At 41.0% G+C, this 17,665-nt stretch overlaps 8 protein-coding genes across 8 annotated transcripts; 2 read left to right on the forward strand and 6 right to left on the reverse strand.

Annotated features, from left to right (window-relative positions):
* Positions 1-267: 267 nt before the first annotated feature.
* Positions 268-2,247, reverse strand: GCK72_000532 (uncharacterized protein; the record flags this gene model as incomplete). Its single annotated transcript, XM_003109366.2, has 4 exons — positions 268-357; positions 553-1,115; positions 1,976-2,120; positions 2,170-2,247. The coding sequence occupies 4 exons, from the start codon at positions 2,245-2,247 to the stop codon at positions 268-270; spliced, it is 876 nt and encodes a 291-aa protein (XP_003109414.2).
* A 297-nt stretch (positions 2,248-2,544) lies between these two features.
* GCK72_000533 (uncharacterized protein) lies at positions 2,545-4,023 on the reverse strand (the record flags this gene model as incomplete). The annotated part of the gene is made up of 3 exons (XM_003109084.2): positions 2,545-2,745; positions 3,343-3,530; positions 3,939-4,023. The coding sequence occupies 3 exons, from the start codon at positions 4,021-4,023 to the stop codon at positions 2,545-2,547; spliced, it is 474 nt and encodes a 157-aa protein (XP_003109132.2).
* A 2,876-nt stretch (positions 4,024-6,899) lies between these two features.
* On the forward strand, positions 6,900-7,157 carry GCK72_000534 (uncharacterized protein; the record flags this gene model as incomplete). The annotated part of the gene is made up of 1 exon (XM_003109122.2): positions 6,900-7,157. One exon carries the CDS (start codon positions 6,900-6,902, stop codon positions 7,155-7,157), a length of 258 nt encoding a protein of 85 aa, XP_003109170.2.
* A 395-nt stretch (positions 7,158-7,552) lies between these two features.
* Positions 7,553-11,068, reverse strand: GCK72_000535 (uncharacterized protein; the record flags this gene model as incomplete). The annotated part of the gene is made up of 7 exons (XM_003109311.2): positions 7,553-7,682; positions 8,034-8,110; positions 8,157-8,242; positions 8,289-8,658; positions 8,984-10,058; positions 10,697-10,871; positions 10,915-11,068. The coding sequence occupies 7 exons, from the start codon at positions 11,066-11,068 to the stop codon at positions 7,553-7,555; spliced, it is 2,067 nt and encodes a 688-aa protein (XP_003109359.2).
* Positions 11,069-11,825: 757 nt separating this feature from the next.
* GCK72_000536 (uncharacterized protein) lies at positions 11,826-12,680 on the reverse strand (the record flags this gene model as incomplete). The annotated part of the gene is made up of 5 exons (XM_003109400.2): positions 11,826-11,932; positions 12,100-12,189; positions 12,234-12,285; positions 12,330-12,407; positions 12,456-12,680. The coding sequence occupies 5 exons, from the start codon at positions 12,678-12,680 to the stop codon at positions 11,826-11,828; spliced, it is 552 nt and encodes a 183-aa protein (XP_003109448.2).
* A 434-nt stretch (positions 12,681-13,114) lies between these two features.
* On the reverse strand, positions 13,115-13,738 carry GCK72_000537 (uncharacterized protein; the record flags this gene model as incomplete). The annotated part of the gene is made up of 3 exons (XM_003109272.2): positions 13,115-13,221; positions 13,273-13,477; positions 13,523-13,738. The coding sequence occupies 3 exons, from the start codon at positions 13,736-13,738 to the stop codon at positions 13,115-13,117; spliced, it is 528 nt and encodes a 175-aa protein (XP_003109320.2).
* A 211-nt stretch (positions 13,739-13,949) lies between these two features.
* On the forward strand, positions 13,950-14,828 carry GCK72_000538 (uncharacterized protein; the record flags this gene model as incomplete). The annotated part of the gene is made up of 2 exons (XM_053722547.1): positions 13,950-14,189; positions 14,646-14,828. The coding sequence occupies 2 exons, from the start codon at positions 13,950-13,952 to the stop codon at positions 14,826-14,828; spliced, it is 423 nt and encodes a 140-aa protein (XP_053591192.1).
* Positions 13,992-15,019, reverse strand: GCK72_000539 (uncharacterized protein; the record flags this gene model as incomplete). The annotated part of the gene is made up of 3 exons (XM_003109183.2): positions 13,992-14,239; positions 14,606-14,822; positions 14,873-15,019. The coding sequence occupies 3 exons, from the start codon at positions 15,017-15,019 to the stop codon at positions 13,992-13,994; spliced, it is 612 nt and encodes a 203-aa protein (XP_003109231.2).
* Positions 15,020-17,665: the final 2,646 nt, after the last annotated feature.

A 17,665-nucleotide genomic window follows, 5' to 3' on the forward strand; every position in this document is an offset into this window, starting at 1 on the left:
CAATTTTTTGAGTTTTTTCTCGAAAAAAAAGTGCACTAACGCTTTGGAACTGTTACGTTTTTAGCATTTGTTTTTTTTACTGAATTTAAGATTTTAAGCCATTTTTTAATTTTTTTCTTCATTTTCTATCAAAAATTGCAAAAATTCCAGCTCTTCTAATAGAAAATGAAAAATATTAAAAAAGAAGCCGGGCCTTGACAAGTATGGTTAAAACAGTTATAATTATTAACTTCAAGTTTATTAGATTAACCAGTCTGTTCAAAAAACTCATTTCCTCTTCTTATCCGCCCCAAACACATCTCCACCAACTGCCGCAAGTGTTTGGTAGTTTGGATCCATGGTTGCCGCTTTTTGGTTCTGAAAACCCTCAATTTTAAAACACTACCTGACTTCAGTAAAGCTCATATTAGCACGGCAAGCTTGTTACAACCGCGCTCTACCGAAATCTAAGAAAATAGTGTGCGAAATTGAGAAACGCAGAGAAAAAGAGATATTTTTCAAGGGCATTTCGGTGGAGCGCAGTTGTAAGAACAGTGCAAAGATAATAACAACCTTATTAGCCGGCTGAATAGGTCTTTTGACTCCGCCTCCTGTTCCCTTCTTATCCGCCCCAAACACATCTCCACCAACTGCCGCAAGTGTCTGATAGTTCGGGTCCATAGTCGCCGCTTTCTTATTCCTGTCAGCCGGTTGGATTGGTTTTTTGACTCCGCCTCCTGCAACTCCGCCCCCTTGTTTCTCAAATACATTGTTATTAAGTCCCGCCAGTGTCTGATAATTCGGGTCCATGGTGGCAGCCTTCGCATTCCGATCAGCTGGAGCTATGGGACCTCCTCCACCATGCTTCTTCTCAAAAACACAATTATCCAGACCAGCCAGTGTCTGGTAATTTGGATCGTGAGTCGCTGCCTTCGCATTCTGATCTACTGGAGCTCCGCCTTCTTTCTTCGCGAACACATTATTATCCAGTCCTGCCAATGTTTGATAGTTCGGGTCTTGAGTTGCAGCCATTCCAGGTTTAGAGCCAGGAGGTGGTGGAGCAGGAGTTCCTCCTTTAGCCTCGAAGACATCGTTGTGGAGACCAGCAAGAGTTTGGTAATTTGGGTCATGGGTAGCTGAAGAAGAAGGATTAAGGACGTTTTGGAACCAGACGTTTGGAAACCGAGACGATTTTTTCATGGTTTCAGAATGTCCGATAACAAAGTTTTTAGTTTCAAACCGTCTCGGAGCCCATTGAGTAAAAATTGCGTCTCTTGAAGTTTTCACAAGTCAGATCAGAACAAATTAGTGTGATATTCGAATTCAGTTTGTCGAGACGGTTCAGAAAAGTACCCACAAGCCTAGGTTCACGGAAATTTTGGGTCTCGACTCGAAAACTACAGTAGTCTGCTCTCGGGTTACTGTAGTTTTCGTGACGAGACCCAAGGTTGTCAGAACCTGGTCATGATTATACTTTTCTGAACCGTCTCAACGAGCTGAAAACGAATATAACAATTAAACATGTTTTAATCTTCATTCAAAAAAAAAAGAAAAATCTCAAAACATCTCTTTCTGACAACTTTTTTGGACAAACTTTTCTTGACGAGTTATACATCGGGAGCTCAAAAATCTTTTTAAAAATTTTTTTGAAAATCAATAATTCGCTAGGGACTTCTCATACAAAAAATTGTCAACTACAAAAATAAAGTCCTAGATTTGATCTACAATTTGATCTACAATTGAGCTTATATAACAATCAATAATAACGTGACACATCATCAAAGTTCACGTTTTAACGTTTTGGGAGGCGTAAGGTCCGCAACGAAAAGCTTTGAATTTTTCCGAGTCGCGTTGCGTGCGCGTCGCGGTTCTTATATACTTAAAATGTACATTTGGCACCGTGCCAACCGTTTTGCGACGGAGCGCGCTGTGATTTTCCACTTAAGTTGTAATCTTCAAAATCATAAAAAAACGACCAGAAAATTTAAAACCTTACCAGCCATTACAGGTTGAGCCGGAGCCACTGGCGGAGTCGGAGCAACCGTGGGGCTCTTCCCTTCCTCTTCTGAGGTAGTTTTGGTTTTGGTGCCTTTTGTGCTTTTCTCAGAAACTACTAACTGCTTTCCGCTCTTTTTTTTCTTCTGGAATTAAAGTTTTGGGGAAATTCGGGAACCGGTAGAGCGCACTTACCTTAGCACACCCCTCAAATGCATGAATTGTGACCAAGAAAGTGAAGAAAACGTAGAAAATCGTGGACAGCAACAACATTCTCTTTCTAAAAACTGAGACGTTTCGCAACCAGGACAGTCTAGAACCAAAGAAACTAACCGTACGAAATACAAATTCAGAATCTTCGAAATAAAAACTCAATAAAAAATAATGAGATTTACTGTACGGTCAGTACGTTTGCTAAAATTAAAAAATTGAGAAAAAACGTGTGATTCAAGGTTTTTATTTTTATTTTTTCAAGTTGGTCAGACTTTTAAAAACCATAGAACCCTTTATTATTATTATCGTCGTCGCTTTCCCATCGTGTCGGCTGCCTCAAATGTTTCTTTTCTCTCCTTAGCAAAGTTTACAAGTGGTTGCACAATACGCCATTCTTTCGGCTGTTGTGTAGAAGGTGTTGGTACAAAATCCGTTGGCCGCCCATGCCGAACATGCACTGCTCGAATCTGCGGCGTAGGAAGAGCAGGAGCCGGAAGAGCCGGAGGAGACGGTGGTGGAAGAGGAGGCGCATCGGCCACACGTGTATTGACAGTATTCCTGGAAGTGAGAAAGGATTCGCTGAGCATCGACTGTCAAGAGGGAATGGCGATATGGAGCTAGGTCAGTGTGGAGTTATTACCCATTCGCCGGTGGCTTGTGGGTCTCGTTGCGAAGTTTGGATTTACGGCGGCTCTCTACCGTACTTTACTCATAAAAAAGTTTTAATACCATGGTAGTCGCAACGAGACCCACTCCGCATCCCCGAACTTTGAGCGAGCAGTCAGCCTCCTGCGAATGGGTAATATTGGACATTGGAATGTCATTGGAAAGCTGAGAAATCGCTGATTCCAAATATATACTCAGTTTTTGCCTTAGAGCCCTGGTATTCGAGAAAAACAAGGTGTAAGTTCGGAATAATCACAAATGCTTACCTTTCTGTCAAGCGAAATTTTTTGAACTTTTTTGCATATTTTCGTGTTAAAAGGTTAATCATTCTCTATTTTTGCGAGCTTCAAACTTGTTCTTCTCGAATACAAGGCCTCGAGGGCAAAAACTGAATATATATTTGAAATCAGCGTTCCCTCAGCTTTCCAAGGAAATAGGTCATGTTCCATAACTGCAAACTGACTCCATGACCTTCCCTAGTACACTTACATTAACAAAATCTTGCATTCCAACCGTATTACAAATTGTGACGTCGTTTGCACAATCCACGACTGCGTCAACACAACCACCGGATCCACAAAGACCACACGCGGATGGACAATCCTGGGCGATGATGGTACGCCACGTGGCAGACAGACATTGAGCACTAGTGATGGTGGAGCAGTCGAGACGGGGGTCTGGGATAAGGGGCGTTAGTTATTTGTGAGTAAAATCAGAGTTCCATAGATTCAAACTTCACTAGAGCTAGAGAGCTGTGAAACCATTTCAGACTAAAATTGAAATTCTTAAACTCTTTTTTTCAACCGTCGAAATTTTCCTATGGCTAAGCTTTTGACACACGGTCAGAACAAATGGCTGGCAAAAATGTCTATATCTTCCACTTTTCCAACCATGACTCGGCATACAGAAAGTTTTAGAAGCATTCTCTTTCAGATTCGGAATCTACGTACTCGAACGTATCACGGGACAAATTCTTGAATCGTTTGGAATAGTATTCCAAGTGTCTGACTATAAACTAAAAGTCTCCAGTACCGTTCATTTGAGACCATTCTCAAATTTTGCAATATATCGCTTCCCCTACTCACAAGCAACATTAGCACAATCATAAGCCGCAGTCTCACAACAATAACCACAAGTGGCTGGACAATCAGCAATCGCCGCCGTCTTCATATCCTGAACGATAGCTGCTGGAGTGGCTGTCGCAGTTGTATAACATGTCAGAGGACGTCCATTATCTGTTCCAAATTGTGGCAGTGGAGGTGTAGACAAAAGCGGTTCCGTTGTACGTGGTGCAGTTGAGATCCGAGCCAACTGCCGCGTCGACGTGGAATTGGAATTCTGGAGAAAGCCACGTGGCGAGAAGGACGGAGAGGATGAGAGAAAACATTGAGGGACGCCGAGTGAAGTGAAGAATCTAGAGGTGAGGAGGAGATTTATATAGGAGAGAAATTGGAACTGATATTTCTAATGATTCATCGTTGTTTCAGTGATTCTTGATGCTCTCAGATCAACTATTCACTTTTATTTGTTCAGATGTCAGAACGAGTGTGTTAATATGATCAATTACAAATTTTGTTTGTTGAGAGAATACTGTAGTTATTAGGAGAAGGAAATGGCGCCGAAGGTGCGCCGGCCCATTCTCAAATTCTCAAGAATAGCGAACTTTCAACCCTGAAATCGCTCAAAATTCCAAAGTGGTCAGTGTATTTTGATCTCGAGACACCAAAAAATTAAAATGTTTGGGGTGAAATTGCTCAAAAATTCATTAAATTGCACTCAAAAATGAGATTATCAAAACCAAAAAGAGTTTCACGGATGAAATTGGAAAAAAAACGGGAAAATGACAGAAAATCGGTATTTCAACACGAAAAATTGGATTTTCCGGATGAAAATTGTAGACACTTTTGTTAAAATGGAAAAATCGACATTTTCAGCTGAGGAAGAATTCCCAGGATGAAAGTCGAAATTACATGTTCAGACACTTTTGGATCGAAAGAAGATTTCGCAATTGCGAGGACGATAACTACAGTAACCCAAAATTGGAAAACTACAAAAAGGACCGTATCTCATCTAGACTTGCTCCAAAGAAAAAGTGAAACAGCGAAACAAAGACTTTTAAAATCAGCATGTTCCAGCTCTCAGAAAAGTAAAACCATGAAATGTTTTCAAAAAATTCTGGTCCCACCACGAATACTACAGTAAGCCAAGCTGAACGATCTTGACGCGACCACAAAGTCCGATCTACAAGCCAGAGCAAGATTGCCGGAAGTAAACTCCGTATCCGGAATTAGAGATTCCCATTAAAGGGAGACAACGGTATTCCAAAAATTGAAATTTTCGATATCAGAATTTTGGGGAAAAGAGAAAAGCCTCTTGGAGCCAGCTTTGAAAATTGGTCTAGAACGAGTTATGAGACATCAAAGTGTCGAATCTCGCAGGTTGCTAGCTGATGGATGAAATCTAGACCATCTCCAATGTTCAGCCATAACAATCTGAGATCAGGAGCTCGCTGATGCTCACGATTTCACCAAATTGATCTCTCCGTCTTGGGCGGTCAGTTCTTCCACTGGCAGCCGTTAAGAACCATCGATGCCAAATGATCATCTGTAAGGACGAAGGAAGTGAAGAATGATCGAGAGATGACGGTTTCTGAGTCGAGAGACCGCCAAGCTCCGCCGTTATGAGCGTTTATGGGGGATTCTAGGATCCATCCTGGAGCTTGTAGCTTCTACCGCAGACACTCTGGCTCCCAAGCCGTCGGTACCAGATGTCGTTGCTTTATCAGTGGACTTTCGAGGTATGTAGGGTGCGGAGCAACTGAGAGACTACGGTTTCTGTCTGATTTCCCCTTCCTTATATGCACAGAAAAGTAGGGCAGATCCTTATCGGAAGGTCACAGACACGTTTCATGAAGTTCAAGAAATTCTTCTTTTTTTCATTTCTTATTTTTAGTAGGTTTTGAGGAATCTGGTGAGAATTCCAAATGCCCAAGGTGATTCTGGTTGTTTCTGGCAGAATATATAGCTTTAACTTTGTCTCTTAATATACTGTACTTTTCCAGAGTCTTCTTCTTAAAGTTCAGAAATGATGACTTTGATGAGAAGGCAGATGTGGAGCTGAGTAGGATCTTATCATTGACAACAGAAGTTTATTGAGATTTTGTGTTACTTCTTTTCTTTAATCAGGGAATCCGGAATCACACTAAATCAGAGGAAAATATACATTTTGTTTCGGAGAAACCGCACTAATTGAAATTTCTTCAGTTTTCATTCGTTCTTTTTTCAGGATACAACAACATTCTCATAATTCGGCTGCCGCATACTGTAGAATTGTTGTCTTGCTCACGATTCCTTGTGATTTATGCTGAATTCTATTCTTTTCTGTGTTTTCAAATAGAAACAATTCGAAATTTCAACCCATAACTATTCTCGCCAGGAGTCAAAAATGTGCACAATTTTTTCACAAACTTTATGAAAAACTCCTATGTACGCTTGAATTTTTATCGATATTTTAAAAAATTGTCGAAAATTCGACACCAAATCAACACTTCAAATTTTTGTACAGATACGCGTCCCGTTGCAAGTCCGCTGCCGAATGTCATATGATACCAGCCATGTAAAATAAGAAATTCGCAGGAATTTCAACCCGTAATTATTCTCGCTCTTGACCCATGAAACCACAAGATCCTCCAAACAAAAGTAGGCGTGTCGGTGGGATTAGCGTGGGCTCCATGGCAACGAATGAGAATCATCTTCACGCTTTTTGAGATTACTCGTGCCTGATCACGTGACTTCTTCAGAAGCTATTCGTTTCGCTTCGTCTCGCTTCAGAGGGGATCGATACAGAATTCTCTTTCTCACCTGAGCAGGTGGTCATCTGCTCTCTAATTAGCCTTCTCCCCTCCACAACCAACGCCAATTATACGATTAGTTCTCCGTTTCCATGCCTCTCCTTTCCAATCTCTCCGCCAGATGCTTATGACAATTCTCTATTTTTCTCTTTTACTCCTCTCGATCTCTCCAATTTAAAAAAGAATTACAGAAACCATGCACAACGTGTCCAAAATCCAACGACAGATCGAACGAAGCGAGAGGAGAGCTGAGCACTACGCGGAGTTATTCCGGATTCAGGAGAGGAATCATGGTCAGAAAATGAAGGAAATGGAGGATAAATTGGAAGAAAAAACCAAGGAAAATGAGAAGTTACAAGAGGAAAACGATCGATTGAAGGTGGAGTTGGAGAAGGAAAAGATGAAGAGAAGCAAGCAGGAGAGGGCTGATGACGAGTGGGAGGTGCTGAAATAAGTCTATTATAATCTTAATTTTACAATTATGATCTCTGAAATTCTAAAATAAATTTGCATTTTTCTTTCTGAAAATCATGTATCACTTACGTTGCAACATCGGAAAATCCATTCTTCTGAATTATGAATTGGAAGAAGCTCATAAAAAATTGAAAATCATAAGAGTACGATATCCCTATCAAGAAACCTATAATATCCAATTCTTCTTTTTTTCGAAATATAAGAGAAAATACACGAAAACATTGGTAAAAGAAGATAAGACGAGATCAAAGTAAGCAAAAAATGAATTGAAAAAGATCGTGACTAGTGAACTAGGTTGACAAGAAAGAGAAAAAATATACAAAAAATCATAATTTAATACACTTTTTAAGGGGTAAAACTTGGATAATTTATCAATTATTTCGGTGTTTTTGGTGTCCGTGCACCAGCGGCGCCACGACGATTCGTCACATATGGATAGAGGCTGTCGGGCAGATTGTCTTCGGTGATGAGACGGATTCCTTCGATTTTTAATGTAGAGTGGGCTCTGGAAATATAATTTTTTCACATTTTCGAGTGAAAAATTGTCAAGAATTCCTATTAGCAGCCTACCACTCTTACAACTGTGCCCCACTGCGAACGAAAGAGTATCGGCGAGAGAGGCAGAGTTTTTTCCCGCGCCGACACAGATTTTTACAAATTTTGACTTATTTTTGCTATTTTTCAAATGTTTTTTGTAAATTATTAAAAAGTAGCGAAAATAGGTCGAAAATTTTGAAAACCTGTTTCGCGCCACAAAAACACAAAAACTCTGCGTCTCTCGCTGATACTCTCTCGTTTGCGGCGGAGCGCAATTGTAAGAAAAGTGCTATGCTAATAAGTACAGAATATTCCTTACCTATCAAGCAACAAGGTTCCAAACTCCGCTTTAGTGATAGAATCCCATGATTTCGTTGTTCCATGGAATTCACCTCCCTGTAAAAATCAATGAAAAAAATACAGAATGTCTATCAAAAATTACCTTCTTATTCTTCAAATTAATCAATTTAATCGCCTCAATAATGCTGGCTTCTCTCACAAACGCCTCCTCATCCGACACTCCGTGCGCTGAAAAGTTATATGAACAAATTTCTTGTTTTCTTCGAAAACTTACAAATTTCATGTCTCGGAATCCCAAATCCAAGTGTCCACAACTCATCGATCGTCTGCAATTTCTCGCACGTTTTCAGCTTATTCGATTGCTCTCTTCTCTCATTTCGTGCATCGATGAAATGAGCCAACGGTCGATTCTTCGATCCCTTCCCAACATAGAACACAGATCGAACAAATCTCTCGAACGTCACCGTTTCTATATTATTTCCCAGAATCCGTGGATCCATGAGGAGATAACAGAAGGCGTTGTATCCGAATCCGTTTCCACTGAATTCCTTTCGAACGGTTTCGTCGGATTTACGTGCTCGGGAAGCGAAGTCAGCGGGGAGGAAGCCATTTCGAAGGACCAGTTCCAGTTGTGGTGAGTTTCTCTGAAAATTTAAATTATTTTCAGGTGGAACTGGGAATTCAATTTTCAAATATTAGCTCAGCAGAGTTCTTAAAACTGCGCTCCACCGAAATGCCCTTGAAAAATGTAAATTTTTCTCTGAGTCTCTCAATTTCGAGCACAATTTTCTTCGATTTCGGTAGAGCGCGGTTGTAAGAAGCGTGCCGTGCTAATATACAGTTTTTGAATATTGCGAAAGTTTACTGATCCCTGTGCCGAAAAGTGATTGTTTTTCGAGTAGAATTCTAGTAAAAAGTTTCATTTTTTATATATGAAAATGAATAATTTCTCTTTCTCTCATAACTTACACACGTGGTAACATCAGCGTCCGGCGAATATCCACGACTCGAAATCTTCCGCCTCTCAATTAACAACTTCTTCTCGTACAATCTTCTAGTTCTGGAATCCAACGGTCCAGCTGGTGAGATTCCAAACTTTCTCAGTTCACACTTCAATTCTCCGTCACGAAGTCGGCGAATCTTTCGAATTTCTCCGTCATCCACTGTAGTAGGCGTCAGAACTTCAATGTCATCGTCACCTGAGTCATTTGTAGGCGTCTTTGCTGATTTCTTCGCTGGTTTCGGTGTAATTTTCAACTTTTCTAAATCATTTCCAAGTAGATCAATAGAATCATCATCAGCTGTGAAGTATGCCGTTGTGTTGGCTGGGCTCTTGCTTCGCGACTTCATATTTCTCGGAGTTTTCACTTCTTTTAGTTCGGGAGTTGGCGAGAGAGGCGGTGCAGATGGAGCAGGTCTCAACCCAGCATTTCTTGCTCTTGCGGTGTTATAATACGCCATTGGATTCGGTTTTGGCATTGCAACCAACTGGTTTTCCTGACTTTTCGATCGTTTCGGACGGCCTTGTGGTGTTCTCGGATTCAGAGTTGCTTCAGGAGTCTTTGATCTTCCCGCCACTATTCCTTTCTTCACTGGCGACCTTCTTGTTCTTCTATCCTCCTCCTTTATATCTCTTCTATCTGGAATTTTCGGTAGATCTGAAACAGACATCGACCGTTTCGCAGAGAACACTGGTTTCCTTGCAGCACTTCGACTCGGTGTAGTTACAGTTCGAAGCCCTTCAGAAGTCATCACAACATCTTGCAACGTCGCCGTGCTATTCGATCGACTTCTCCGTAATGCGTGGAATGTCGCTCGAATCTTTTTCTTCGCATGTCGATATGATTTAGTTATAGCATTGCCTCGATTGAAAGAGATTGATGCTGCATCGGCGAGAGCTGTTGGGTGAATGGGAGCGAGATCTTGATCTTGGTTTTGGTGGCGAACGATGAAGAATGTGTCGTTTCGGGTGTGGCAAGCGAAGAAACGACGGAAGAAACCGAGACGTTGCTGGCCGTTTGTCTTCTTGTATCGACGAAGAAACCTGGAATTTCAGTTCTTGGTTTTTAGTTCTAATAAGTAACAGTACACGATTTCCTACACTGCGAAAAAGAAATTTAATTCAATTCTTCTATCTTTTGTACTGAAAATGCAGTATTTTTAGGTTTTCAGGCGTCGCAATGAATGAAAAAAGGTCTCATCCATCAGAATTGTGTATAATTAAATTCTCAATCGAATGAGCCAAAAAACGGGAATTTCGGTAAAAAATTGACTATTTTGATACAGAAAAACCGATTTTTAGAAAAATGAGAATTTCTGAGAATTTTACAAGTTTCAGAGCATCCTCAAGTATATTATGTGAAATTTTCGTTAGAAACAGTTTTCTGTCAAAATAGTTATACACATTTTCTCTGAAAATCGGTTTTTCTGTATCAAAATAGTCAATTTTTTAACCAAAATTCCCGTTTTTTTGGTCATTCGATAGAGAATTTATTTTACACAATTCTGATGATTGGGACACTTTTTTCATGCGACGTCTGAAAATCTGAAAATAGCGCATTTTCAGTACAAAAAGTAAAATAATTGAATTAAAACGTGAAAAAATCCGCTTCGAGTGGGAGACCGTGCAGTAAATGATTCTAGCTGAAAGCCATTATATTGAAAACACGAGATTTATCTTACCTCAACGTATTTCCCTTCGCAATACTATACGCCGTTCTACCCAGTTTGTCTGCACTCATCGGATCAGCTCCGAACGTCAAAAAGAGCTGAGCCATCGCCACATTATCATGAACGCAAGCATAGTGAAGAGGTGTCGCGCCTTCCCGATCAATGGCGTTTACATTTGCACCGCGTTCTGAAAAGAAAATTTCAGCTCATTTTTCGAGCAGTTTACTCACCTAATAAAGCTCTTGCGGCGTCAACTGAAGTCGTCGACGAACTTGAAGCCAAGAAATGAAGAGTTTCTTTCTTTGGACGTTGCTTCCCTGAAGTGGGAGTGGTTGGTGGCATACGATTGCGAGGTGTTGTTGTGATCGCGCCGTTTGGAGGCATCTGATATGAAAATTTGAAATTATTTTCGTCTTTTTAAACGGGCGTTTATGAAACAACAATACAAAGAGCAATTGCGATAAGAAAAGTATTTAAAAAGAGTTGAAAGATTGGTAGGAGAGAAATGAGTCATCGACCCACCAGAGAGAGAGATCTTATCTCAATCGCACACCAGTTTTTCTCTCCCTCTGGTATCTGGCTCATAATATTGCGAAATTATATCTTATTACTGGTGAAAATAGTTTTTGGAGATGTAAAAAGATTTTAGTTTCTTGAAAAACTAGAAGAAAAGTGACGCAGTATTGGAGAAACGAACGCAAACAAAAGCGATAGACAATGCAAGCGGTGAGGAGAGGGAGACGCAGAGAAAACAAAGACAAATTCAAATTGCCACGGAAAGGAGGACAGATGGCGATTGTTTGAATTAGGGTATTCGGAAGGCTGTGGTGGGAAAAGGGGCGTAAATAGTGTCTTCGATAGCTTTAGTGCGAAATGTTTTAAGGAGAAATGCTTTGAAACTAAGTCGGAAACAAAGCTTAGGTTTCGCTGGTTAAAAAAACGTTTTTTAAACGATATCAAGTTTCAAGTGAAAATTAACGGCGAAGAACTCGCAGCGATATTAAAAGGTAGATTTTTAAACTTTTAAATTAAAAAAAATTGAACACTTTCTTTAATAGAATGGATAAAACAGCATGAAACAACTTGAACAACGAACAGTAAAAAAGTCAACAACAGAATTAACAACAAAGTTTTTCGCCAATTATGCTGGCTGAAGAATGACTTTTCCGTCCTTGAACTTGTCACGAAGATTCGAGTAGAAGAGATGAGTATGGTAGCTGGCGATGAGGAGAATGCGAAGAACGGTGACTGAAATTAGAGCATTAATCGCGATTTCTTTTTTACTGGGGTTATTCACGTCCGGAAGAAACGTTTTTTCCCTCGATTCATTTCCCGGAAAAAACGTTTTTCCGGCAAATGAATCGAGGGAAAAAACGTTTCTTCCGGACGTGAATAACCCCATAAAAAATGGTTACACAGCCCGAAGAAAACGCCGAAAAGTGCCAGTGTTCCAGTAGTGAGATTTGGCAAAACCATTTCGAAGTCCTTGCGAGTCCCGGATTCGGCTGTAAAGGAAATGAAAAGTTTACAAAAAATGGAGCAGATGTACCTGGAAGGAAAGCCATGAAGGTGACGAAAGTTCCGAAGAACATTTGAATTGTCTGAAATTTCCCATTTTTCTGATTACTAGAAACTGTTATGATACCAAATAGAACATTTGAGCACGGAGAACTCTAACATGCTCCTTTGCATACAGTGCCAAGAAGGCGACTTCGATTGGGATCTGAAAAAAGCAATATAGTGAAATTCGCTTTTGAAAATTCAAACTCACCACTGCAAGGTATCCTAGAGTGAAAAAGTAGGGCATCAAGGCGAAAATGATGATTTGGACGAGAATAGTGAGCACACAGAAGAGTCCTTTCTCCATCTTTTTGTTGAATTTCGGAATGTAGACAAGCGCTGGGAAGACATCGCATTTCTCGGTGGGAACCGAGAGCTCTCGATCGACCGTTTCTTCGGTTGGCTCGTTGACGATGAGGAACTTTCCTTTCTTCATTATTTTGTCTAAAAATTCGAGAAATTGCGTGGAAATTGGCTTTAAAACTCGAAACCTAAATTTAAAACAGAAAAAAAATGCGAGGTGGAATTAAAGGCGCATTAAGTTACCCCACCCGTGGGTTTCGACACGAAAATGAGTTACTGTAAGGGAGGTTTTTATTTTTAAGCATTTTTCTGTCAATTTTCGATCGAAATTCTTGTTTAGAAGCTATTTTTCCAAAGAATAAAAATTTCTGAATTTTTTTCTAATACAGAATTTCATTTTAAAAAAGAACCTGGCTTGCTAAATACGACAAACTGTAAACACTAGAATTAAAGGCGCATGGCGGAATTCCTTCTCTGCGTCTCGCCACGAAGATTACTGTAGAAGCACTGTATTTTTCTTTAAGAACTCGATTTTGCTTGTAAATTTTTATTAAATTTAAAAAAAAATCACACGATTGTAAACAAATTCTTCTTATCCGACAGAATAAGAGTCATCCGGGCGCGGTTGTAATGGTCGTACTGGCGAATTGTGAGCCAGAAGCGGGTGAAGAGCACTGAAATATTTAAAAATCACCACTTTTTATCGAAAGAATTAGAAAACTTACAAACAGTTAGACTAGAAAGCGCCACAGTACAGAATCCTTTGTCCTCATTCCAAGTCAGGTTTTGACACGAGAAGAAGGTGCAACAGAATGCAATGAGACACTCGGCTGCGATGGATGAAGCGTGGAAATGAACGAAGATTGGGTTGGAATGAAAAACAAAGAAGTGTCTTGGGAGAGCGGCGATGCGTAGGATGAATGGGAAGATCTAATTATAGAGAAATTTCTAGATTTTGAGATTTAAAAAACTCACAAAGAGCACGCAGAACGGGTTCCAAGCCAACGCGATAACGGCAACAGTAGCGAGGAGCTCAAAGACACTGAATAGCGCCGTAGTTCTCTCCAGAAGTCTCAAGTACTCAAAGTCAGGCTTCTTGACAGAAACCGATACATTGTAGGTGTTGTACTTTTGGACTGGGATGGTACATTGATTGGATGACACGTGGAGAGTTCCAACGACAGGAATCATCTTCGGAGGAGAAGATACCTGATAGGAATGGCCGAGGTGGGAGCTTCAGGTGAATGTGGGGGTGGGAGGAGGAGCCGGAAGCTCTGAGATCTGCAGAAAAGAATGGAATGCTGTCTTATGATTGACTGTCTTCCAGATGATTCATGTCATCTAATGGATTGTTACAGCAGATGGGGAGAAAGTCAAACATAAACAATCTTTATTAAAAAATATGGGATACTGTAGCTTATCAGATAGAACAAAGTCCTATTTATCAAAGTTCAACACCTTCCTTCTCCTTGAGAATCTCCACGATAACTTCAACATTCTCCTCCCCCTCTTCCTCATCATCACCATCGTAATTCAGTGCATAACGGAGATGATAGATGTAGTAGAGGGCACGACGGGTGACGAGAAGGCGGAAAATGCACCAGAGGAGCATGACGATGGAAGAGATGAACAGGGCAAGACGGTAGTTCGGAGTCATGTTACGGTAGAGGACCAGGAGAATCGAGCGTTCCGCTGGAATTGGAATATGGGAGAATTCTACAGTAATCAAACTGCAAATGCAGTTTTTCATGTCGGGACTCATTTTTTGTGTTTTTCGTCAGAGCTTTAGTTTTTCAGAAAATCAGAAACACCGTTGGGGTATATATTGGAAGAATTCGATGGTGTTCAGGGGAGCCTGCGGCGCATTTTCGGAACTAGCACTTCTTGAAAGTTTCAAAGTTTTCACATAGAAATTTTGTTTAGATTTTTTGACAAAAATTTCGTTCAAGAGATAGATTACGGCATTTTGAAATATTTCCAATAGCGATGCAATGAGATCAGATATGGACGGTAACAAGTCCACAGAACCACAAAACTGCACAACTTCTCCCAACTCACGCTTGAAAATCTCGAATCCCACCATCACCATCAAAATCAGAATCTCTACGAGTGCCACGTAGCACACAATGACGAATCCGACGAAGAAATCGTATTGTTGAACGACCATCAGAACGAGTTGCATAGCCATTTGGAACAGGAGATACTGATGTTCAGTCCAAACGATGAACATCAAACATGCGAGAATCTCGAGAAATCCCAAGTAGAATGCGACGCGCTATAGTTGGGGAGAAACTTGAGACTTTTTTTTGGGGGGAAGAAACTCACAACAATAGTGATACGGTGCTCATAAAACTTTGGAGAATTGCGACTACCGCACATGTTGAACTCCATCGGCGGCTCGTCGTCAGAAAATTGAACTTCATCAGCGAATCGAACACGATTTTGTTCCGGATAGACAACCGGAGAAGTCATTTTGGACACCGATTGGGATGAAAATGATTCAGGAAGAGTGAGAGGAGAAAAGGAAGGTGTGGGCGGTGCTTTATAGAATTTTTACAATATAAACAAAAATCCATTGGAGAGTCGAGTCATGGGACGGTGTGGCAGGTCTTTGATCAATTTTGTGATATTTTGAGGGATTCGGAAGGGAAGAAACAATGGAAAAGTTGAGGGAAGATTGTATCTAAACTGTTATTATAATCTGAAACTTGTAAAATCTGAAAATAAACTCAGATTTATTGGTTTGGTCCTCATCCATTTGGTATGTACTGTTGGCACCGTGTGCTCTTCTAAACACTTCTTTAAAGTCGCTTGAGTTTCTAGACTCACTCCGTATGTCACTGTGTTGCCGCGTTGACCTACGGGCGCGCGCGCATTTCTCATCGCTATTTTTGTCAATTTCGGTTTCAAAATGGAGAATTTCGGCATTCTTGGGCGCTGGCGGAGGCACGGTAGGTGCTCCGTTATTCTCGTTAATGCTGCGTCCAAAGTAACTTTTTCGCGGAAAATCCGCGCGGAAAAAGTGTCCAAAGTAGCCATTTCTTTTCCGCGTTTTCCTCTGCGCCTTTAAGCTAATCGCGGCGAGACCAGCGCATTTTTTAGGAGGGAAAGTTAAATTTTCGAAATTATATATTCTTTTTGAATTTCCTCCAAAAAAGTGAGCTGGTCTCACCGCGATTAGCTTAAAGGCGCAGAGGAAAACGCGGAAAAGAAATGGCTACTTTGGACACTTTTTCCGCGCGGATTTTCCGCGAAAAAGTTACTTTGGACGCAGCATAATAGATTTTCACCTTTTGCTTTAGTTTTTAGACCATTTTTATAGTTTTCTTGTGGGTTTTAGCCGCTTGGCGTTGTAATGAAGTGCTTATTTCATCAAAAAGTTGCGTTTTGTGTGTTCTCGCGCGTGTCTGCTTGAAATTGCGTCCAAATTAGTTCTTTGACATAGTTTTTAGTAATTTCCATCGCTGTTTTTCGTTTCTTTGTGTGTTATTCGTGTGATTCTCGTTATATTATCTCGTAAGCGTCACTAATTCTTCTTGAATTTGTGATAGTTTATGACTCTTCAAATCGTAAAATTTGAACCAAAAATCGATTAAAAGCGCTCAAAACAAGTTCTGTGGCCCCTTGGACGCGTTCTGACCAGTTTTTGCATAGTTTGCACATGTAAATAGCCAAAAAATGAAACATTTCGAGCCAAACCAAAAAATCCTGTTCAAAGCGCGTTTCAGGCACGCCAGTTGACTTGAAACCGGTGTCTCGGGTGTCTCGGACACGTTTTGAGCAGTTTTCGCATGATTTCTTTTTATTTAACCCTTTCTTTTCGATTAGAAACTCTCACTACAATCTGTAAAATAATTTATTTTATTTTTTGGCGAGAAATTTACCAGATTCTATCTTTTTTCTTCCTCAAATAATTTTAATATTTTGAATAAAGAGACCCCACAAATTCCGAGGAAAAAAAACTCCTGGGAAACGAACTCCTGGGAAAAAGGCGGGGCCAAGCGCGCTGATTGGCTGCAAAATGCTAATTAGCAAGATTGCGCAACTGATTAGCCAATCAGCGCGCTTGGCCCCGCCTTTTTCCCAGGAGTTCGTTTCCCAGGAGTTTTTTTTCCTCGGAATTTGTGGGGTCTCTGAATAAAAAATAATTATGCAACCGCGCCCTAATGACTTCCCTCCAAAAACGCGCGAAAACCCAATTTTCGAAAGGAGACGCGCGAAAACGCACTTCAAATTTTATTCGGGCGCTCATTTCACGTCGCTCACCACTCATTTCATCATGAAAACTTCATTTTTCAAGCCTTATATTGACATTTCGGTCATCTTCTATCTATCAAAACCCAACAATTTCAGAGCCATGACTGTCGCTGTTCTCGACCAGGCCGCCGTTGAGTCGAACGTTGGAATGACGGCGACAAGCGAGAAGCAAACGCCAACCGATTCCACTCGGATCACTGTCAAATTCACGGAACTCAACGGAAATGCACAAATGCCGACGTACGGATCGTCTTGTGCGGCTGGAGCCGATTTGTACAGTGCAGAAGACGTCGTTGTGCCGGCGAACGGAAAGTTCTGCGTCTCGACTGGTCTTCAACTCGAACTTCCAGTCGGATACTACGGAAGAGTTGCTCCTCGTTCGGGACTCGCTGCCAAGCATTTCATTGACGTCGGAGCTGGAGTCATTGACAGCGACTACCGCGGAGAAGTCAAGGTTCTTCTGTTCAACTTCAATGATGCAGATTTTGAGGTATTTTGCTCAATTTGTTTATGAAATTTGATATTATTTGTTTATATTTGCAGGTGAAGAAGGGCGATAGAATCGCTCAACTCATCTGCGAGCAGATTGGAAATGGAACATACGAAGAGGTGAACAGTTTAGAGACAACTGATCGTGGAGCCGGTGGATTCGGATCAACTGGGCAGTCTGCAATGGCTACCGAAACCACTGTTACCCCCACCACCACTTCCACATCGGAACGCGTCGCCGTCCGCTTCACTGCACTCAATGAGAATGCTCAGACACCGACATACGGATCGCAAGAAGCCGCCGGCGCTGATTTGTACAGTGCTGAAGATGTCGTTGTTCCGGCGAAGAGCAAAATGTGCGTTTCGACAGGA

Source organism: Caenorhabditis remanei, chromosome I, assembly GCF_010183535.1.
Source record: "Caenorhabditis remanei strain PX506 chromosome I, whole genome shotgun sequence".
Lineage (NCBI taxonomy): Eukaryota > Metazoa > Nematoda > Chromadorea > Rhabditida > Rhabditidae > Caenorhabditis > Caenorhabditis remanei.